The 24,782-nt window shown below is 37.3% G+C and overlaps 1 protein-coding gene across 2 annotated transcripts in view; it reads left to right on the forward strand.

Moving 5' to 3' along the window:
- LOC134741319 (uncharacterized) overlaps positions 1 to 23,800 on the forward strand; it is an 86,363-nt gene extending 62,563 nt beyond the window's left edge. For both annotated transcript variants that reach the window (XM_063674068.1, XM_063674069.1), the window contains exons 4-7: positions 7,667 to 7,752; positions 11,267 to 11,374; positions 20,686 to 20,745; positions 22,632 to 23,800. In XM_063674068.1, the coding sequence (XP_063530138.1) occupies positions 7,667 to 7,752; positions 11,267 to 11,374; positions 20,686 to 20,745; positions 22,632 to 22,718 (341 nt within the window). In that variant the 3' untranslated portion in view covers positions 22,719 to 23,800. The remainder of the gene's footprint in view (positions 1 to 7,666; positions 7,753 to 11,266; positions 11,375 to 20,685; positions 20,746 to 22,631) is intronic.
- The last annotated feature ends 982 nt before the right edge of the window (positions 23,801 to 24,782 follow it).

A 24,782-nucleotide genomic window follows, 5' to 3' on the forward strand; every position in this document is an offset into this window, starting at 1 on the left:
CACAACTTGTCAGTCAGTAAAAACCAGGAAAATTATACTCATCCCTTTCTTTTGGGTGCTAATTAATACTAGCGTAAGACAAAGACAGTATGATTCTCTCTGTCTGTGTGAAATGAGACAGTCAGATACGGCACGGTGTAAAGGCAGTCCTCTTTAAAGCGATATGCCGCTAGTGATTTTCAACGACAGTGTTTTCAAAATTAATTTTTAACAAGCAGAAACGTCTGCGATCGATGCTATTAAGCTTAGAATAAATATAAGTGTAAAAAATTACTGCCTTGGGTGAGACTTGAACTCACGGCCTCTGGATCGATACTCCAGACATTGTTTTCGCCCAAGGGTCTTACCATCGCTATTTTAATAATCGATATCGACTATTCAAAATTTCTATAGATACCTATTTAACTATAACTGGTCAAGCAAATCTTGTCAGTAGAAAAAGGCCGCAAATTTAAATATGAAGGCGCGAAGGGATATCGTCCCATAGAAAATTAGATTTTACGCGGAGAAGTAATGAGGTCTAGCGCGAAAAATTTGCAAATATGAACTGTCTCGCTCTCTCAATTTGACCCACAAGAATGCAAAAATTTTACCTTAATACTTTGCGGTAAGGTCCCATTGAAAAGGCCCTAATTCACTAGCTTTACTCAGTCTCATGCTTCCAAACTTGTATCACCGAATTAGGCGTGTCACCAAGGCGAGTTTACGCTATTAAAAAAAAAAAAACTTTATTCAACGACCAACTAGGATCAATCAGTGTTAGTAATGCTTATGGGTAATCTTATACTACGGTTAATAACAGCAATAGTTATTTGTGCAACAAGAGAGGAAAGTTGGTTTTTCTTGCGAGTGTTTATTTTGAGTCCCGAGAAAGCGAAAGATTCTAAGGTAGAATCTTGAGCGTAGCGAGGGACTCAAAAACACGAGATGTAAAATAACTTTGCTCTCGTGTTGCACACATAATTTTTCACCTCAGTAGTGAGAACATATTAAAGGTTAAAATGTATTTCGAATTACACAGAATAAACAGAAAAAAAAAGTATTATAATATGTACGATACGATTTACGTACCGTACCGTACCGTACCGTACCATAAAAAAAAGTAATAAAAGTATGAAGTTCATGGCCTTCACTAAATTAAAAAGCTACATTGTTTCACTCCCTGGAGTGAGGAAAGTCGCACTTTCCTCACTCCAGGGATTGACGAAAGTAGGCTTGTTCGCGCTGCTGAGGTGAAAAATTAATTATATTATTATTATTATCAATTCCGTATTACATATTTATTTACATATTTAAATATTTATAACTTCCTGCGCACATGAATGAAGCAGCAGTTGTTCAAATAAACACAGTATGTCTTAAAGCAATTAATTTATCTTCTGTACATAGTTGTTGAAATACTACTTGTTGTATAATGGCTCCATTTGAAATAGGAACGGCGGAATATCGAGAAGCAATTGTTTCCGATCCCTTCGGCACTTAGCTGCAAGCATTTCTGATATTCGCTGCAATTTCAGTTGAAGATAGACTTGCAGTTTATCTGTGTGGTCCACAATTTAATAATACAGAACGAATGAGAATAACTAATAAATTATTAGTAGAAGTCTGACTAAAGGGGCCCACCCATAACCAACCTTTTTTTCAGATCGTAGGTATTTAACTGAAAGTTTTCGAAAAAATGTATATTTTAGTGTAATATTCACTGTAGAAAACGTTTTAAAGAGTGGAATGAAAATAACAAAAACATAATAGCAAAGATTGTATTTACATTGCTTTCAATAAGATAATAAGAGCAGGTATAAGTACCAAGTAGGTTGAATCCACCGCTTGCAGCTTCTGACTCTATATCCATTTTCTTTGCATTGGGTATCACATTAGGAGAATTTCGGGAAATACCGCCACGCCACGCTCTGTAGCTCCGTACACAGTTTGCTCCACAAATTCTTTAAAATTAGCACATGAGTAATGATGTCATGATTCGGGTCCATCTTGTAGCTAAAGAATTTCAGGCATAGCTCTTATCTCTTGTATAAGCATGTACCTCAATAGATGTGCTCTTATTGCTCCCACGTGCCTTCAGCGGAATCAAATCGCACTATTTTCTGCAGAATGTCATTGGACATGGTTGTCGTGAACAAAATTAAAATTGCCTTGAGGACTATAAATATCGACATTTAAATTCAAAATTAGCCACAATTACTAGACAAAATCAGACCAGTTCACGACAGACAGCTGACGACGACAGACAGTTCAATCAATCACCTTTTCTCTTAACTGATTTACAAGTTGAGTAGGTAAATAAAATTAGCATTGGTCTTATTTCTTACCTGTTTACTGAGAAGCTGAAGGGGCAAACACTGGAGGAATTGTGATCGACTTTGCTCTGTTATTCCTAATACGCAGAGAAGCATTCGCCTCAAGAGTAAACTAGTATACGGCTTCCTAGCCTACTCAGTAGTGACCCTGCCTACGAAGCTGTCCCGGGATCGAATCCTGGTATAGTATGAATTTTCTCAAATGATTTTTACGCCTCACACCCTAACTGCTGGCTTTGGAAAACTAGCTTTAATTTAATAACAAACCGCATTGTAATCGGCCCATTTCTCGCGTATAGCGTAACCATAGCAACGGGGCCAGATTTGTTCTCGCTCTTGGGAATCGATTACGTTTCAAGTCTCTTTGTTCATTTCAAAATGCTGTGTGATGGAACGCGGGACCAGTTAAGTCCCCGGCAAGCTCGGTCCTCCATACAAACGTAGTTGCGCTCTCATTTTAAAACGACTAGCTAGATGGCTCTGAAACTTTGTACTTACAATACTATAAGGTATATTTAGGTCTATAATTAGTTTATATAGCTTCAGATGCTATAGTAAAAATAATACTGCGAATTTAAGTTTTTCATAAAAAAATTGTTTTTGCTCCATTTCGTTTGTTTTATAAACTAGAGCTATATAAACTAATTCCAGACCTAGATATACCTCATGTCGTCATGTCATTTTATATGCAAAGTTTCGTTACAATCCAGCACGTAGTTTTAAAATAAGAACGAAACTCCGTTTCTGGGAAGGTGAAATTCGGCCGAGCTTGCCGGGGACTCTTAAGAGGCAGATATATGGTTGGGTTCTAGATATCAGAAATTCGATTTTGATTACATTTGTAAAAAAAATAAGGATTCTCTGAAAAGGACTCAGTTTTTACAAAAGACTTGGATCCCCAATAACTTGAAAATAGCTCGAGTTTCGACTAGACTAAAATCTGAATCTAGTCTTAAAGCACTCAAAGACTTGATTTTTAACCAACACTATTAGTTAGAATCCTTCAAGATGCTTCCACCCGCACCCTGCATCATAGACTTCTCTATGGAGACTTCTCAGGTCCAGGTGGAAGCAACTTAAAGGATTTTAACTAGTGTTGTCATCAGTACTGCTAGTTGACAATAGATGTCGCGACGAACGAAAAGTCTATTGCTCAACAATTTTCAGCGAATATTATAACGGGATTAACCGGAAATCTATTTTCAACTCCTTCTGCTTGTAAGTAATATGAGTTGTAAATTGTTTTAGCAATACATTTATCGTCAGTCGCGACACTCGTGACATCTGGTGTCAAGTAGCTGTACCGATGAATTCACTACTTAATACAGTATGTTTCTTTTTGTTGTCGATCATTGGAATTATTTTTTGTTTAAAAATTATTATTTTTATCTTTTGTTCTAATTCAAAAAATATTAACGTTAGAGCATTCCTGAGAAGTAACCCTACGTGGGATTTTAGGGTTTTGTCCAATGGCTAAGGTCACCCTGTATAAAATAAAATATAACAATAAATATTATATAGTTTAGCGTGTAGTTGCGCTCTCTGGGAAGGGTTTCCACCGAAGACCAGCGTCGAGATCCTTAAGTGGTATCTTGACATTAAGCTGAGTGGAGACCCTTTCAGTGACGCTTAATAATAAATTAGTTCTGTTGTCTATATAATACCTAAATTTAAGCGTTTTCTGAATAAATTTCTTCTATTCTTGAAACGATTATAAGTAAATGGAATAAAACTACAATGACTAAATTATTTGACCACGACGTCATCACGTCACATTTGATTAGGGTGGTTCAAAAACCTTTTTTTTTTATTTTCCGGCGGGGCACCCCCTTATTTTGTTAAACTTATTATGTTGATGTTGATAAAAGATTTGTAACTTTATCTCAACTATAAAAACTCAATATTATATCATTTTAGTCTACGGAATAAAAAAAACCGGCCAAGTGCGAGTCGGACTCGCGCACCAAGGGTTCCGTAACATTACGGAAAAAAACAGCAAAAAATCACGTTTGTTGTATGGGAGCCCCATTTAAATATTTATATTATTCTGTTTTTAGTATTTGTTGTTATAGCGGCAACAGAAATACATCATCTGTGAAAATTTCAACTGTCTAGCTATCACGGTTCATGAGATACCGCCTGGTGACAGACGGACAGATGGACGGAAAGACGGACCGACAGACGGACAGACGGACAGCGGAGTCTTAGTAATAGGGTCCCGTTTTTACCCTTTGGGTACGGAACTCTAAAAACAGACTATACAAGGGAGCTATACAAGACTATGCAAGGCTCAACCACCTTAAAATTTTCCAACTTTGTATGAAATCCAAAAAAACCTCTGACTAGAGTTTGAATTTTTGCCATACAAACGTGAACCACCCTATGTCACATGTTTGACTTAGTGCAAATAAATTAAAATATACAATTTATACGCAAATCAAGACCCGTTTTAGTAAATAATAATGTGTAAAAGTGGTGCCTAAAAGTGTAACTCAGTTACCACAAGGTTGGGTCAGATATTTTGACTGTTGGTAAAAAGAAGCTGATTTAACTTGTCATTCCAACACGTATTGCATGAATCTCATTACATACGTGTTTATCCATTTACTTTTTCGAAAGCCTGTCTATCTTTGTCGTGAAAATCCATGGCCGAGCTGAAAAAAAATAACGTATGAAAATACGGCACATGAATTCTCAGAACTCGTTTAAGACAACATTAAAGTCAGTGACGACTGCACCCACTAGACTGGCCGTAACAACCATCGGAAAATTCATTGGGATCTGTACCGTATCACCGCGCAATAGATTCCAAATTCAAACTGCTTTCCAATGCTGGTTACGACTGTGTGTCGAGTGGGTAAATGTGTGACGAGAACGCCGAGAAAGTGTGGTATTATGTCATTTAGGCATGTCACGAATAAATAATATGATCCTTATCTGGAATTGGGTATTAAAAGTTTCAAGGCTCTCAGGACGTTCATGTGATATCTCGATGATATGTCTGATAAAATGTTAGGATTATTGTTATTAATCATGAGAATGAGTGAATACGTCCTTGAAAAGACGTATAAGACGACCTTCTGCTACGCGTTTTTTAGCACGTTTTGCTCGTATTAATAATGGCTGAAATATTTCTATACCAACATTAAGGATGCCTTACGCTAGAACGGTCCGGGCCCGGGACGAGACTTCGCTACTTCTTTTTCTATGACAATTGATATTGATCACGTGATGCTTTCTATAGAAAACTAAGTTTCGGGCGCCCCGGCCCTGACCCGGATCGTTGTAGCGTGAATCATCCTTTACTATATAAGGCTAAAGTAACTATTTCTCTGTTACCTCTTCACTCTTCAATTGCTTGAGCTTTATAACTTCTAAATTACCTATAATAGGCCTTTAATTATAGTTCAAGATCCCAGAGCCCCCAGACATTACTTATTTTCTCATGAATAAAATGTATGGGATAAAGTAGTAGGTATTAGTATCCAACGCTATTAGTTATTCTGTGCCAACGTTAAGAGTGATGCTACCGCCTAGGGATGCGTGGTGAGGAGCTCTGAACACTAGTTCACTTGTGCTTGGCCAATTATTAATTTTATTTCTATTTTAGGCCACAATTATATTGATAAAAAAATGAGACCTGTGGCCGAATAAAATAATGTACTAAATACAAATCCATAGCAAGAACTGCTCAGAATTTTAAAATCCCATACCAATTTCGTAAAGTAGCGAAAAAATTAAATACCTCCGAAACCGTTCGTCACAAATCCGATGACGAAATGAAAAGCCCTTGGGTCTCGTTCAAACGATGCGATGGCTTAACAATGAAGCCGAGGCTTCAAAAATTGAAGCACACTTCATCCGATGGAAGCGGCGGCAACGTGTTCCAATAAAACAATAACGTATACAGGTTAATTCTGGACACATTTTCAAAAGTCGACACAACTTTGTTCAGTCCTACCAAAGATAGATTGATTTAGTAAGATGCATACAATCTAAGACAATTTCGTGCTTCGAATTGTACAGGTAAACGAGATGGCGCTGTCTGTTACATCTCCATACATTTTGCGGTAACTTTTTGATTATCAAAAGTTGACGTTTGACAATTCAGTGACCGCAAAACAAATGGCGCAGTACAGCGTTTTTTTCTTAGACTAAAGTCTAAGAAAAAAACGCTCAAACGCTCAAACGTAAACCTCTCTAATACAATCAATTCTCTTTGGTCCTACTTACGTTAGGTGTACAAGATATTAGTATTAGTATAAACCGCTGCCAACTGTACAACAGTCAACAACGCACGCATACCTATGCAATATCCACATCATAATGAAACGGGAAGTTAATTTGCTATACGCAAACTAGGTTATACCGCCCTGCCTCGAATCTTTTAACGAACTCGTCAAACCCAAAAAGGCGTAACCGAGACTTTGCAGGCGAAACGCAAAGCTACGCTTAATAAAGCGTGTATGCACGGAATAGACTGACATGTCACGCACACATTTACAAACGCAAATATGAAATGTTTCACCTATTTGCATCTCGATCATGAAATAAAAATGTCGCCAACCTTCGGCCATTCTGATTAAATCTTCGCCCCAAGGTGATAAGATAAATAGTACCCAGCGATATCATATATAAATTATGAGCACCAAAAATGGCTCAATATGGAGAGGTCTCAATATCCGAAATATGGCATAAGTTTGGCAATATAAAAGAGCCACAAGAACATACCAGACATAAGTATATTAAGTGTAAGGTTACTTCTGTATGTCGTTTTAAATTACGTTTAGTCAAGTTGTTAGTTACGCTTACTCTAGATAGTATTTTCCATCTCTTTTGTACTGTGATAATTATAAAGACAAATATAATTATAAGGTGGTTTACTAGAGTTCAAGTTATACTTGACACGATACAGTAAATATTAACGTTTCGTGAATGTGATCACTTTAATGAAGAAAGGCATAGGATACGAAGCCTCTTCATATGCTCCGTAATTGGCGGGATATAAAATATATCGGCGGAATAAATGTAATTTTATGTCAAGTCGAAACGTGGAGGGTAAAGGCTTTGAAAATATGGAAATAAATATGGTTGGAAAATTTCACTGTACTTCCCACCCTTCCACCGTAAAAATAAACACGCAAATAAATACTCTGAGAACAAACTTTCGTACTTTCTTATAAAAATATAACTTTCAACTCTGGATCACTAGCCCATCGCCCAGCCAACTGAGCTACAGTATTGTTATTGTTAACACTAACTACAATACAAAATTAACTTATTTATATTTTCATGTTTGTGTGCTACGTAAATGGTATGCTATACTAATTTAATATTTTCCATTGTTTCAGGTGTACAGATAGCGTATTTTGCAATTATAGGAACCCAAATGTTCATGATTATGCTCAGCATAATCTTGTTCTACGGGATTTATAAAGTAAGTACCTATAAATAATAAAATAATAATAATTTAAGCTATAATACTTCCCTCTGCTGGGCACAAGCCTCCTCACATGCGCGAGAGGGCTTGGGCTATAGCACAGAATAAGTAATAGTATTATCATACAGAATGGCCACGCACCGCCCCGCCACTACTCGAATTACCTCGCCCCGCGACAGCAGATTGACGGCCGTTTGCCGGCATTTTTAAGCAACTTACTCACACTATGACTCATGGCGCGTGTACAGACGTGCCGTTCACACATAGAAACGCAAGTGATTTTTGATGTATAACGTGTCCGCCCTGTGGCTATAGTCCCCATTCTGGCCCAATGCGGGTTAGGGACTAGTGACTACACATACACCTTTGAATTTCTTCACATATGTATGCAGGTTACCTCATGATGTTTTCCTTCTCCGAAAAGCTAGTGGTAAATATTATATGATGTTCCGTACACAAGTTTCGAAAAATTCATTTGTACGAGCCAAGATTTGATCCCGCGACCACCGGATTGAAAGTTAGACGTAAAAGAATAACGTAAAAACGTAATTTCCCGATTCGCAGAACTAATCCATGGATATTATGTAAAGCCCTATAAGATCAGAAGCACCCTCTAGACAAATTATAAGTGTATTTTTGTTATTTCTCACATCATCATTTTGTCGCCCACTGCAGAGCATAGGCCTCTCTTCGTGTACGCTACTTATCCTGGTCCTGGGCTAGTCTAATCCAGATTACCCAGAAGTGCCGTGCGATCTTCCGAATGTCGTCCACCCAGCGGGCTAATGGACGCCAGGCGCTTCTTTTATCCGAAAGCGACCGCCAATCCGTAAATTTTGGTCCTCCTGCCACTTTGCCTGGCAATTATGTCCCGCCCAATTCCATTTAAGCTTGACAATGAAGTCGATCTTGAATTTCCTTACTTGGTCTTGAACTTTAATGCTGATTTCTCAACTAACAAATGTTATATTATAAAGTATTCTAGTAACTTATAATTTTTGATATAAAAAAAAATAATATGGGCGAGATTTGATCTCACGGCTCCGGGACTACGCCTCACTCAATGTAATAATTATACTCAATCTCCACTTTTTCATTATTTTACACGCATTATCGAATTAAAATCCCGGACAAGTGCGAGTCGGACTCAACCACCGAGGGTTCCGTACTTTTTAGTATTCGTTGTTATAGCGGCAACAGAAATACATCATCTGTGAAATTTCAACTCTAGCTATCACGGTTCATGAGATACAGCCTGGTGACAGACAGACGGACAGACAGACGGACAGCGGCGTCTTAGTAATAGGGTCTCATTTTTACTCTTTGGGTACGGAACCCTAAAAAGAGATTTGCGTAACAAAAGGCTCTGTTAAGTACAGATAGAACTTTAGCAAGTTTCTAGCTCTCAACAAATCAATTACCTACATTTAGTACTGTCCTAGTCTTAAGGGAAACGGCCTATTCAAATATTTACTTAGGCTTAAGAGAGATTGATAATGGACCATTAGTGCACTATTAATAGAAATTGAGGTCCAGTATAACCTGAGCGTCTTGAAACAATGTATCGCTCATTGTATGGGAGGTTGGTAAAGACCCGTAACAAATTATTACTAGAGTTGTCTTAGCGCTGATATTGTATTCCGAATGACAGAGTACGGGGGTACAAAACTTCCGTGAGATACTGACATATTAAATATATTAAACCGGGTCACTCACGTTTATAAAGTCGATGATTGCTCGACATGTTTCGCTCCATAGCGAGAAGCATTTTCAAAGAGCGCTCGCGTTGCGTTGAAATGCTCCTCGCTATGGAGCGAAACATGTCGAGCAATCATCGACTTTATAAACGTGAGTGACCCGGTTTAATATATTTAATATGGGGGTACAGTTTAGTTGACGATAGCTGTTGAAACGACGCATTGGAAATATATTTTGTATTTAGCGATTTCGTGATTTTCTCTCCAATATATCTCCACTACTAGGCATTTAAATTCTACTAATAGAATTAAAAACGAAAACATCAATTCGCCGTTTCCCACAAACTTTCGAGTGACGAAATCGAGCGCTCGAAATTCAAAAATCGGCCCCCAGTGTTTGTTTCCAACCTTGACCATTTAATTTCTTAACGAACGTCACGTTATATCATGTCATTAGCTATTAGCCACGCCTTCGGCCATAAAAAGATCATATAACGAGTCTCTTTACTACCACTTTTATTATTAATATTAAAAAAGTTATAATTTCATTTCCCTGCAAGCGCTGGTGGCCTAGCGGTAAGAGCGTAGGTACGACTTGCAATCCGAAGGTCGCGGGTTCAAACCCCGGCTCGTACCAATGAGTTTTACGGAACTTGTGTACGAAATATCATTTGATATTTACCAGTCGCTTTTCGGTGAAGGATATCTGACTAATCCCAATAAGGCCTAGTTTACCCTCTGGGTTGGAAGGTCAGATGACAGTCGCTTTCGTAAAAACTAGTGCCCACGCCAATCCTGGGATTAGTTTCCAAGCGGACCCCAGGCTCTCATGAGTAGTGGCAAAATGCCGGGACAACGCGAGGAAGATGATGATGATAACTAATTTGATTAATTTAATTAACAGATGGTTCCAAGAAAGGCAATGATGTAGGATGTGGGATCTATGGTGAAAGACCTAAGCTCAGAGCTAGCGTCAGCATGGGCACACAGGCCTCAATCTTCCAGGCAGAAGTCTTCGCCATCAACAAATGTGCGGAGATCAACCTGGATAAAAACCTAAGACACCAACATATCTACATCAACTCAGACAGCCAGGCTGCTCTGCTGGCACTAGATTCACTTGAGTCAAACTCAAAACTAGTCCAGAACTGTAAAAAAAACCTAAATGCACTGGCTAACTCCAACAAAGTCATACTTAGATGGGTACCAGGGCACTCCGACATTAACGGAAACGAAGAAGCGGACGAACTTGCTAGAAAGGGCGCAGACACAACCCTGGTCGGCCCAGAACCGTTCTGTGGAACCACAAAATGGGATGCATATTCTCTGCTCAGCAACTTAGAAAAAACGAGAGCAATCGATTGGTGGAAGTTCGTCAAAGGACAAAAACACTCGAAAGCTCTAATCAAAGGGTTCAACAGCAAAGTTGCTAAGGAGCTTCTAGGGCTCAAAAGACACAAAACCTGCGCGGTGAACAAACACATGTTTCAAATAGGAAAGATACAAGATCCGACATGCAGGTTCTGCCAGGAGTCAGAGGAGACTGCAATGCACATTCTCTGTTCCTGTGGACCACTAATGTCAAAAAGAAGTACCTACTTAGGGCGGCACGTACTGCAACCCTATGAGGTACAGAACATTACGGCCCAAAGAATCTGGAATTTTCTGGATTCAACGGGCATTAGTAGTAGCTTTAAAGGGCCGTCACAATAGATCACTGTTTGGTCGACGTGACACTCAAAGGCCCACAACGCCCCAATAATAATAATAGTAACTAATTTTCTTTGACTTAGTACTTGTTTTTTTTTTTTCAGGAAAACGTGGCGTTCCTAGTCCCGTGGGTGGTGGGCTGTATGACCTTCATGGCTTTAGAAGTCATGGCCATGGTCTACTCCAACATCCTCAGAGATCATGTTAACAGGGTGAGTATTTTTAGAGATTATTCCGATTGGGTCACGCAAGGGAGTGAGTTATTACAAACGGCATTTCTTCATAGAAAACTAATTTTCTTCCGACTTTGTCATCTCACCCTGGTGAATGCCCGGTTTTTTTTTATGTCCTTAAACTACGTCATCTCGCTTTGTGTGGAAGGGCACAGCACGGCGGATGTCATTCTAGATCTAGAGCAGAGCCCAACTCTGGGGAAGTAACTCCACCTTACAAAAATCCGTAGCCAAATAACACTAGACCCTACTCATTCTTTGAATTGGCCCAGCGCCAATGTCCAACTTTGCTTTGGAGGGTAAATGCAAATCAGACATCCAACTAATACACAATACCATCCATACTTAATATTATAAATGCGAAAGTCTGTCTGTCTGTCTGTCTTTCTGTCTGTCTTTCTGTCTGTGTGTTCCCTCTTCACGCTTAAACCGCTGATTCGATTTAGATGAAATTTGGCATAGAAATAGGTTGAGTCCCTGAGAAGGACATAGGATAGTTTTTATCCCGAAAATCATCACTTAAGAAAGTAAAAAGCGGGGTGGAATTGAGATAATTAATGAAGTGCCTGCTAATTTGTGTGCATAATATGCTAGTTGAATAATTGCTATGAGATTTTTTCCAGGCGCTATACTTACTTGCTGTTACTAAGTCCACCCAGACGAAGTCGCGGGCAAAAGCTAGTTCATAATAATGTTCGTTACATAACATTTAAAACTTTCGCGTTTTGAACACATATTAAAATCACATTTACTTTTACATTTACATTTTGCTGGCACGTGAGTTAGCCGCGACCACGACACGTGGAACCTGTGTCGAAACATCGGTAAATAAAAGTAACAAAATAAATTCTCGATAGACCCGATTGTAAATGTGATTTAATAAATGTTCGTTCTGTCCGTAAATTATAAGCGTTTAAATTAAAAAATAACAGACGGCCTCTCGGTACTCATCTAGTTCGAAATAACAAGTTTTTCGAAACGGTTAGTTACGTTTAGTTACTCGTACATGAAAACTTTATACAAGCCAGCTCTATTGTCATATCAATTTGTGCAGCAATCCGTATATTGTTCCACAAACAGCACAACTTGGCTAGCGTTTGTTTGTGTTATTATTGCGTTAGCTGCACAAGTGCACAGCAGACACAGCGGTCAAAGGGCCCACTAGATTTTAGTCAAACCTTGCTACCTTGGCCCACTGACTATCAGCCCGCCGGACAATATCGGCCCGTCGGTTGTTCGGAACTGTGAAATTTATGTTCTATGACAGGCCGATATCGTCCGGCGGACTGATAGTCAGTTGGCCCCTTTAGATGTACTATATTTGCGAGACATAGGTCAAACAAAACCTTCAAAGTTTAAAGTTGGCTCTATGTTGGCTCAATAAAAACATAATACGAATTCGTATTGACATACTTACCTAATATTTTCTTTATTTATTCGTCTTATTAGGTTAAGGTTTATATAATATGAATATAAAAGTAAAATATAAAAACATTTACAAAATAATACAAAAAATATATAATAACACAAACAAATATATAATAATATAAACACAATACAAAAAACCTAACCTAGGGTGCCGCCGGCAGCGGGGCAAGGCCCAAGCTACCGGTGGTCAGGGCCGCAGTGTAAGGGACCGACGTACTATACGCGCCGTGACCGAAATTACCGCCTTCTGCATCTGACCCTTGATCCAACCACCCAGCGATACTCTCTCTAGGTGTTGGTCGAGACTTCGCTATGAGAGCGCTCGCTGACACGACTATAGGAACAATGATCGTCGAGTCAACATCCCGCATGGCGGTTATCTCGTGAGCCAAGTCTTAGTCTATATACCTATTATTGTTATGACACGACCTTGACAGTTGAAATGGCTGCCAGCGCATCTCGCGCGCAATAAAAAAAGCGCGCGAGGTGCTTAAAGACATGACTCTTTTATGTTTCGCGCGCACTAATCAGTGTCATATATATCAACTCAATACTTTAAGGTGCAGTGGGTTCAACAAGCAGTTTTTGAAAAATCGTACCGTTTTTTTAGATAAGAATCATCAATGGCCACTGCATCCCTGACGGATGATTGTTGCAACGATGTGTCAAGAGCGGTTGAGACGGCCAATGCATTTTCGCTTATGGCTATACAAGCCTATCGCTGCACGGCACTTCTTCTTCACGGTTGCCAAAAATATTTCTCCTTCGAAACCTGATTAAACAACTTTCAAAAATCACGAACATAAATGATGCGTTCGTCGGAGAGGTTTACTAATGTATTGCCAAAAATCGTTTCCCAAAGTATTACTTCCCAAACTATTTTACGCAAAATATCATTTGGCAAAATTTCATTTCGCAAATATTCTTAATCCAATCTCACCTAACCCAACCTAGTACGTAACTTTCATTTCGCAAGTATGGGGTTGGGAAATGAAATGGTTGCGAAGTAAAAAACTTGCTAAAATTTCATTTGGGAAATGAAACTGATGCCATAAGTTTGTTGGGAAGTGAAATTTGGCGAAAAATATTTTGGCTAAACGGCGGTATCCCGTTCGGAGAAGAACCTGAATTTACGGCGCCTTAACAGATTTTAAAATAAAACACCGCTCCTGGTGTCGTATCAATTTGGACAACAATCCGTATATTGTTCCACAAACATCACAACTCGGTTAACTTTGTTTGGATGTTATTATTGTGTTAGCTGCAGTCAAAGGACTAAATTGATTTTAGTTAGAACTTGCAGCTTCGTGTTTGGTCTTGTTGAAAGTTTCATATATATATACATACAGCGCACCTAATAGGGATGTTGCCTTAACACCTTAACGCCCGATGCGATGTTTAATGACGCCGTAGTAGCGAACGTGTTCACTTAAGGCGGTTCCCTGAGCCAGAAGGCGAAAAATCTCCTTATATGATCATGTTATTTGTTTTTTTTTTTGTTTTTTTACAGCTCTTAAGCCGTTGATATTCGTAGACGTGGAAAAAATATATGTAGTTCTTGACTATATTATCTTTAACAACATAGCTTCCGATACACGAATTATGACACTTCGCTCGATAAAATTAATTCCCAAAGTAACCTCTAACTCGGACTTTTAATCCTACTTTACTCGGTTATTTATTATGTGATACTATAAACAAAAAAAGAAGAAAAAACAATTTTAACATAAATATTAATTTCATAGCTTTAGAATTTCGATATTGTAAGGTAACGTTTTTAAAATAAATAAAAACCGACAAAATTCGAACAAAATTGACACTTGGCGCGTATGTTCTTTCCCGTTCTTTCTTGCGAAATGTGAAAATGACAGCGGCAAACCGATGGAACGGCCTTAAATTGTTTCACACCATGCACAAAATAAAGCAACAAAAAATTATTAGAAAAACGTAGACAGCATTTTAGGGTTCCGTACCCAAAGGGTAAAAACGGGACCCTATTACTAAGACTTCGCTGTCTGTCTGTCTGTCTGTCTGTCCGTCTGTCCGTCTGTCAAGGCTGTATCTCATGAACCGTGATAGCTAGACAGTTGAAACTTTCACAGATGGTGTATTTCTGTTGCCGCTATAACAAAATACTAAAAACAGAATAAAATAAATATTTAAGTGGGGCTCCCATACAACAAACGTGATTTATTTGCCGTTTTTGCGTAATGGTACGGAACCCTTCGTGCGCGAGTCCGACTCGCACTTTGCCGGATTTTTTTTGACACAAATTCTTTTTAATTAATCGGATAGAACTTAAAAATAAAAAACTAGGTGACTTGACCGTAACGTCACTTGTTCTATTGTCATGTAAATTACGTAGTGGCCCATCTTTTAGACAGTTCGAAAAAAAAACTGTTTTGACCAGCAAGACTGTTTTGCGTTCAGTTTGAATATTTGTATTCTATTGATATGAACACAAATTAGAATATGTGCTGGTGTACATATATTATGTCTTATTTAAGTATGTGATTATAAAAAAACTATATGAAATTATATCCACATTATTAATTTCAACATTAAGAATATGCGTCGTTGTTGACTTCGCCGGCAAAAGAATTGATAGTTAGAGTTCACTAAGGTTCGGCCAAGTTCTAGTTCAGTTAGACTGTAATTAAAAGTTCAGGATTTGACTTGGCTAGTTTTTACGTACCTACAGGCTATGTTATATTTGTATATGTTACTTTTCTAAAATTTAATTTGTGAAGTCCGTAAAAAATATGTTTTATTGCGGAGCCCAAATAAAAACTATCAACAATCCATGTTCAAAAAAAGATTGAAAACAGTACTCTTAGATAATATAATTACTTAGTATATACATATTATTACTACTAAATGTTAGTCTATACCAAGGGGGGGGGGGGGTAGGCAGGTGTAGATATTTCATCTCAAGAAAGCGACATATACAGTTACAATTAATTAGTCCGCCTTTGTACATTGTATATATTTATGTTCTTTTATTGTGTTTGTAATCTGTCTTATGTACAATAAAGTGTTTACATACATACATAACTATAAAACGTAATACCATAACAACAAGTTTCAGGGTCATGGCCTTCGTGAGATGAAGTAGGTACACACGGCAGCTATAAAGTATTAAAAAAAGTATTATTCTTAAGAAATTTAGCCTTAAACTTAATGTTAATAAATAAATCCCGTCACAAGTATTGTTTTACTTAATGGGAGACTCCAGCCTTTTATGTAAGTGTATCAAACATCAAACATTTATTCAGCAAATAGGCCACAGGGGCACTTTTACATGTCAATTTTTACAAACAATAAAATTAATCCAAAATTACAAAAAAACAATTACATAAATATAAATGTTAAATTACACAAGAAAAAAAAAAACGAATAAAAACTATACAAATAACAGAAGTACTAAAATTGTTTAGAGATGTAAAAGTCTCTAGGTGTCAGAGATAAAATGTATATAATAATAAAAAAAGATCATCAAATTATCCAGAGATGTAAAGGGTCTCCAAGACTTGAATTGTTATATAATTAATAAAAAGACAAGATATTAAATCAGACAAACAGACAAGAACCGAATTAAGTGCCTTATATCATAATGTTAAACCACAATAAACTATTTGTATTTGTATTTGTAAATAAATAATAAGTAAACCTAGTAAGTAGATATCTATAGTTTGTTCTGTACTCTGTATGTAGTTCAAGAAACTCAAGAAAGTACACATAAAAGTGAGAGCGCACTATTCGCCAACAAACTGTCTTCAGTTTGGCGAAAATATTGTATAACTAGTACTTAATGTTTTTATGAAATAAATAAATAATAATAAAAAGTGTTGATTAATATAAACTCCGACAAATTATAGTCATTTAGAAAACCTTCAGCCTTCGTTTACCGAAATTCGTGTGAAGTTGTCAATGTCAAAGCGATTATCGTCATGGTCCTTGGCCATGTACTTCGTTAAGCATCGATCTGTTTACTACCGGGAAACCGGTTCTGATTTTATAATTTGTTATCGTTTTCATCTTGTTTTGATATGACTTCGGCAATAGCCGGGTCCGCACAGAGCGAGCATACGCGCGAGACAATTTTCTGGCGTACAAAACGGCCAGTGTAGACGTGCCTCGACCGAGGCCGCGCGTGCTGATGAATGATGATGATTAACTCGTATAGTAAATTTCTGAATGGAGTGAAACGTGGCATACGAACGGCCTTGACCTATTCTTATCGGCTTGAAGTGAACCTTTATGTGCGGTCTCTGATAACGCATAGCTTTTCCGTATTTCCAGTTCAACGTAACAGTGGTTTCATTGAGGAAAGTATTCGGTAATAGGTGGGAATAACGAGCCCCATGTCGTTTCTGACAGGGGTATTAGACGTCCATTGTTTTGACGTTTTGAAGGACTTTTAGGCTCGTAATGAGTGAAATTTGGGTTTTATGAGCCCATTAACGTGCTCACTATCGCCACTGCTCAATAATTGTGATTATTTAAATTCAACGATAGATATTAAAAAAAAGGGGCCGCTACGTACTGTGTTTTGTATTTAAGTACCTTTTGAATACATTATAATAGTTTTTACGTTGCTAGATTCGTCAATCTATGTTTTGAGTTAAAACGGCCCTAGTTAAAATGTTAAAACCTTTTAACGTCGCTGCCCGTAAATTGTCTTTGTCATTGAAGCACACACATTCATAGTAATTTATTGTAATATCTATTTTTAACTTATTATCTTATCTTCGTCTTTTGTATGTTTATATATTAATTTTGTTGTTCTTCTTTTTACCTGTCGTGATTATTTCACCGGATGGTCTAATCGGAAGATCAGCGCTGGAAGTCGCCAGCAACATGCAATTTTTTATAAAAGGCGCTTTCTTAGTATTTTTTATTTATTACAGTGCATTAAAATATGATCATCAGCAATTTCGTAAACACATTAAGGTTCTTTTATACAAACCGTTAAAATCCCTTTGTCATTGAAGCAACATCTACATTCATTTGCCACATTGCCAGTGACACAGCCGGATCCACTTAGCTGAAGACATATTGGTCCCATTAGCATAGACAACCCATCCTACGGTAGGGTTTTGCATAAATCGAGAATGAAGTACCAGAAACAAGGATACCGATGTTGCAAGCAAATATATGCAAAATTTAATCAATAGGGGCCGCTAGAGGCAACACTAGCACAAACCGTAAACCATAGAGTAACTTATATAAACTATGCCTTAAACAGTTTTTTGACAAGTTTTCACTGGTTATGTGTTACGAATAAATATCACATTGCCGCATCAAGGTGGTCTGTTTACAGTTTGTGCTAGTGGCGCCCCCTACGCAGTTTTGCGTAATATTCCCTATTACGTATTTATAATAACCAAACAATAATTATTCACCAAAAAGCCTTGACACAAATGAGTGCAAATATTATTTGTAAACATAATTTGCTCAGATTAAAAAAAAGGGCTTTTTAAAACAATTTGTTTTTTGTAAACTTTAGTGGCCTAGTAAGTTTTAAAATGAAATGGAAATTGGTTACAGAAATATTGAAATAAAACAATTATTACAGTGTTCTTTTACATAATATGAATGCTTGTAGTTCGTTTAATAATAAAAAATATAACGATGGTTCTTAACCACAATGCACTTTTAGTGTAGTTAGTTATAGTTAGTGTAAGGCCTGAGTGGACGCTCGAAGCGGAGCGTTCGGCGGGGCGTGCAGCGTGGCGTCGGGCTCACAAGTGATTTGAGCAGCGTGCACTAACCGGTCAATTCGAACAACGTGATAATTACTAGATAAAAGAACAATACGAGATCTAATATAGTTTAGTTCTCAACCAGATATCTTTTGCAGTTCGATTCGAGAATTGTCATTTCACGCTACAATTATTGTGACAGTTTTTTTGCTGGGCAAAGGCCTCCTCTCGTTTCCTCCACTCGACCTGGTTTTTTTTTTGGCATATCCATTAAATAATTAAATATCCATTGGATGTCTAAGTAATAGCTTAAGCAAATCTGAAAGAGATCGTTCAAGAGGATATTCGGAATCGCAGAAATGTCAAATTTGACATGACTTTCTTAAATATCTCGTTATCGTTTCTGTTTTAAACGGTTTTTTATATCTAGTGGACATCTTGTTGATCATTGTTTGAATTGGCTCGTAAGGCCTCTCCTATACGTTTGCATTTGTTTAACATGGACGCCGCACGCCCCGCCCCGCTGCACGCCCAACTTGAGCGTCTACTCAGGCCTTACACTTAAGGTTAACGAAGAAATTAGTGATATAGTTTTTAGTGATTTTAGATTTTTTCAAACAAAACAGTATAAAGTATTTTTCATTAATTTTTCATCTAAGAGAATAAATAAATATTATAGGACATTTTTATACAAATCGACCTAGTCCTGCAGTAAGTTTAATGCAGCGTCTTACGTAAGCGAATAACTCGCGAACGCGCAGCGCGGAGCGGCGGACCTACGGCGTTCGCGTTTGCAACGAGATCGCCCACGTAGGACACTTCTATAGGTATCAAAAGATTAGTTCGCCTACGTAGTACGCTGCGTTATAAGGGTTGAGGGCTTCCCTTAAACATTACGTCAAAGCAAAATTATTAGTGGCATTAGAAACCTCATAAACTACAAATTTTCGATATCTGAACTTTTCAGTTTATCGATTATTGATTTCATGCCCTTGGGCCACGAAAACAACAACAATAAGGTCGATTATAATTCAAACATTTGTTACGGTTTTAATCTGGTTTTGATACGACCTTGACGATCGACTTGATGATTGGCGTGCATCTCACACACTACATTCCCTTCATTTCGATGCACCAATGAAATCAGCATGAGCGACCTTTGAGGTAATATCAAAACAAGATAAAAAGCATATCAAATCGTTAAAACGGAATCAAACTCCTGAAATAGCCTCGTCTTGCCCAATGTGATTTTTAAAGAACAGAATAAATTTTTAATAAGTTATGAATAAATAGCCTGGATAAGTTGAAGTTATACTAAAACATGTTTTTACTTAAACGTGAAACAAAGGAAAATCAATCCTATTTTCCAAATAATTTGGTTTAAATTTCAATGGCTTACACTCATTATGGTGGGCATACATCTACATATCTACTTTAGGCACGTCGCCAAACCCACATTTTGTCTACGTAGATCACGTAGGCTATCGTAAGACGTGTAGCACGTGCTACGTGTCTACGACGTGTCCGTAGCGATGCCATTTGCGAAGCGGGCTATTCTAAGTTTAAAATCAACTTGTTTGGTTATAGTTATGATACGACTTTGAGCGATATTCTGATTTTAAAATTTGTTAAACTTATGATCTTGTTAGAAACAACCTTGATACGCAGCAGTGCATTATGCGCGCACCCAGCGAGGTACGGTAAATCGAAAATGACTGATGACCACTGTTTAATAACTGGTCACCTCATACTAAAAATGAATTCTATTCACCTATAAATATAATTATTTTCTAGTGTAAAGTGTCAATAACTGATCACCCTCCAATAACTAGCCACCTGATACTAAAATGAATTATGTTTATAGGTGAATAGAATTCATTTTTAGTATAAGAGGTGGCCAGTTATTTAACAGTGGCCAGTAATTGACGATTTACCCTATCGTTTCCTTTATCGACCCGAAACTCCGATAGGTATCTAATTATAAGTTACAACATCAGAATGCAGCAAGACTTTAGGTTTATAACTAAATATAATTTTTTTTGGAAGTTATCTTCTAAATTGCAGACATTTCAAAAGTTTTGTTCCAACGTACTTAATGCTTTGTAGAAATGAAAAATGTAAACCCAGATAAAAACTTTGTGTTTTCTTTTGTTTCAGCAATTCGACGCTATGTGTAAAGCAGAGATATCATTTTTAATACCAAGAATACTTCTAAACGTAAGTTTTTTCAGAAAATATTTTTTTCTCTTACAACTGCACGATTTAACTAATTGGGTAGATCAGCTGTTTTTTTTTTAAAGGTAAAATTGCGGCAAAAAATTTAAAATAATCAGTTTCAATTTTTCCTTTAATTAAAAAAATCTGTAGTATAGTTTGCTGACGTATCTGCTTGATAAAAGTTTGTCAGCTTTACAATAGTTTTACGAATTTATACATTTCAAACACACAGAGAGAGGGTAGAGGAAGAATATTTAATTTAGAGTATAGAGGTTTAAGCGAAGTCATTGGGCACACTCCACATTTGGCACGAATACATGTTTTTGGCAGATGAAACCTCTTTGAACATCAACCCCATCACCCCACACGATCAGTCCATACCGAAGCACTGAGTCCACGTAGCCATGATAGCCTCTCTTTACTCTTAATCTTATCTATACTACCTTTCCCTTTCTTTCAACTCTGTGTATAAAATGAAAGTTATTAATAAAAGACCGCAAAAATGGCGACACTAATTAAAATGTCAAAGTAAAGAAAGTAGGTTTAATTAAGTTTCCGAGAAAGGCATAATCCCTATCTAAATCCTCGGCAAAGTTTGTGAAAGAGATCTGTTGGCGAGTAAAAAACAAGTTGAATTAAAATTTTACGAAAACTGGATAAAACAGCGAATATTTTAAGTAATAAGCACGGTCTTTAAAATAGATTACAGGCTTGGGGGCGTATTATGATGAATTCAGTTAATTTCAATTCATTTAACACGGTATTGCGATGATAATCGTGACTGATTCATATATTATAATATATGTGGTATTTTCTATAAAAAGGGACCTTATTGTCGATGGCGCTTACGCCATTATAAACGATGCTCCGAAATAAATACAATGCTGCGCGACGCTGTGCGGCGTAAGCGCCATCGACAATAAGGTCCCTTTTCATAGAAAATGCCCAATATTCCGGCTGATATCGCTCTATAAAAGCCAAACTTTATTCGATGCCCGGGTTGGTCTTTTAGTAAAAATAGTTCGGAATGGGGTGAGTAGGGTTCGCGGGGAGAGTTGGGTTATGAATGGGGAGAGAAGGATTGAAAGGGGGGGTGAGATGGCTTTTTAAGGCAACTGCCACAAAAATAATGTATTCCAATTTAAAATGGAGCTATAGTAATACTCATAATAAAAAAAAATCGATCCAACAATCTTCCAAAATAACTTTTGTATGAAAGCCTGTCTCACCCCAATTACGAGGGACTACGGAGTGAGGTGGGTTTTCCTGTTTATCGTCAAAGCTATGAAATGGAACTACCCAAAATAAAATAAAAACTAAAATACAAACGTCCACTTATTATATATACCATTCAGTTTGCATATGTAAAAATAAAATGTTATCGAGGTTTGAATGTCAGTTTTGCTCCTACTCATACGGTATACATTAAACTTAAGAGCCCATCAACGTGCCCACTAGCGCCACTGGTAAATAATTGTAAATATTTAAATTTTACGATAGACATTTACAAAAAGGGGCCCGCTATGTACTATATTTTATATTTAAGTACCTTTTGAATCGTTTTTACGTTACTGGATTCGTCAATCTATGAGTACAAAGTTAAAACGGCCGTTTTTGTTTTAAGTTCATAGATCAACGAATCCAGCAACATAAAACGGATGGACGGATTTATTATTTATTTAAATACAAAATACAGTACATAGCGGCCATTAAAAAAAATCTATCGTTAAATTTAAATAATTACAATTATTTAGTAGTGGCGCTAGTGAGCACGTCGATGGGCTCTTAAATGCGGTTAATGGTTCAAAATACATCCTATAAAGATTGTATATTTTTCATCCCTGTATCTTTTATACAGGGTGTTTTTGAATATATTTTTTGTGCAGTGCCTGTGCATCTGGTGCGTGCTCCGGCTTTACCACCTCCTCCGTGCTGGCGTTACCTGGAAGGGCGCTGCCGCCATTGAGCTGTGACTGTTGGAAGATAACCCCCCGGGAGGGCCTCGCGAGTCGACTTTGCTACTCGGGGGGGCTGAGAGCGATACGGACGCTAGTCTTCACTCGCTTTGACTAATTATCCGTCTCTTTCTAACATGGGACACGAACCCAAAAACTTGGGTGTCAAAAAGTGGCTGTAAATTATACTGGCGCGGCGCTATAGTTGAGATAAAAACTGCTCACGAAACAAGTAAAAAAGAGACAGGTCGCCGCTCGCCGCTGGTTGTGACAGAGAGCATACTAAGGTCGCGTGCAGTGAGAGTTTGACTCAACTATAGCCTTTCTCTGTAGCACGGTCGGATTTTTATCGCTTGTCACCATGCCTGTCACTTTCTAATAAGTATGTAAGTGCGAAAGTGACGGACATAGTGATAGACGACAAAAAAGGAACCGTGCTGCGCCCGCAGCTCACAGACCACCTCATCTACGGAGCACGGAAGACAATCGAGGTCACCACACACACTAAAGGGGCATTTAAAAAACACAATTTGACCGAATCATCGTCATAAATTAATATAAATTATTTTGTTACACTTATAATGCTGATAAAATACACCAAAGTTGTAACTTTATTTCTACTACAAGAGGGTACCTACTCAACCACAGAATTTTTTGTTGTATGAAATCCAAAAATAAAAATGTTTATTTTTTTAGATTTTTATTTAAGTATCTGTTTTTACACTATTTGAACATGTGATTTATAGTTTTAAAAAAACACCATTTTTATTTCTATTTTTTTTTAGTTCTTAAAAATTAATTAAAAATGATTAGATTACTTACTTACTTAAATAATAACTTATACATATAAAAATAAAAATTACAAATACAACGTTGGAAAATTTGAAGGTGGTTGAGCACCCTAAGCAGTTGAGATAAAGTTACAAAACTTGGCGTATTTTATCGACTTATTAAGTGAAACAAAATAAAGGGGTCCCGCTTCTTCTGGCTAGAGTTTGAATTTTTCCCATACAAACATGAACCACCCTATTCGTCATCCATCTTACTTATCGAAATCGAATCTAGATGAGATTTGTAAAATTTGAATGCCGCTACAATATTATTGTGACTATTTAATATAGGTGACATTTGGATGACAACTGCAGCTGCATAACTTTTTGGCAGCGGGTTTGTGCGTCGCTAAAATTCAAAATTTGTGCTCTGTCTGAGATGCCACACTGTATAATATAATTGTAAATACTGTTTGTCTGTAAATGTTACAAGCTGTAAATAAGTTCCTTGTAATAGATATTCGTTTAAAAGTTGTTAGAAAGAGTGGAATTCAGATTATAAAATGTTTAAGTCTTGATATTATTACGACTTTGTCACAACTCCCGTGCACCAATAGTGCGAGAGAGATGCCAAATGGCGTGACTCACAGTCCAATAAAAACAAAAATAATCAAATATCAAAACTAACACATTTTTATATGCTTGCTGCTTGTACATACAGAGGGAATGAGGGCTAACGCGTATGAATTCGCCGCTAGGGGCGCTAGTGTAGATGGTGGTCTTTTCCATAGTTCGAAATGTCAAATGTCACTTGTCACTTCAATGACTGACAGCTGTTCTTTAGTCTTTTGGACCACCATCAACAGAGGTGCCAACTGGTGAGCAAAAAAACGATAGCCCTCATTAATGTGAAATTGTTAATGCCTTCATTTTCTAATACATGATGTTATTAAATTAAACTATAGACAGTAATAAAGGCAAAGTTAAGGTGATGTTCGGATATCAACTGCAACTGCGTTGTTTCACTAATTTTATCAAGGTAATTGGGTCAATATTATTTTCGTTGTCTTGTTCCTGACCACTCTGTCACGCTTCTGTTTTTTGTCTTTTATCAAATAAATAAAAAAGTTGACTGCTATTGCATGTCTTTCTAGCTGTAGATTATTATAATTATTTTGAGAAAAATTAAAAACTAATTTTCATCCCATACAAAAAGCTCCACTGCGTCACATTTTTTGGGGACAAAAAAAAGATAACGAAAATAATTTTGACCCGATTGACAGATATAGCTGCGGCAACAACGACGCCGCAA

Source organism: Cydia strobilella, chromosome 5 (assembly GCF_947568885.1).
Source record: "Cydia strobilella chromosome 5, ilCydStro3.1, whole genome shotgun sequence".
NCBI classification, from domain to species: Eukaryota; Metazoa; Arthropoda; class Insecta; order Lepidoptera; family Tortricidae; genus Cydia; species Cydia strobilella.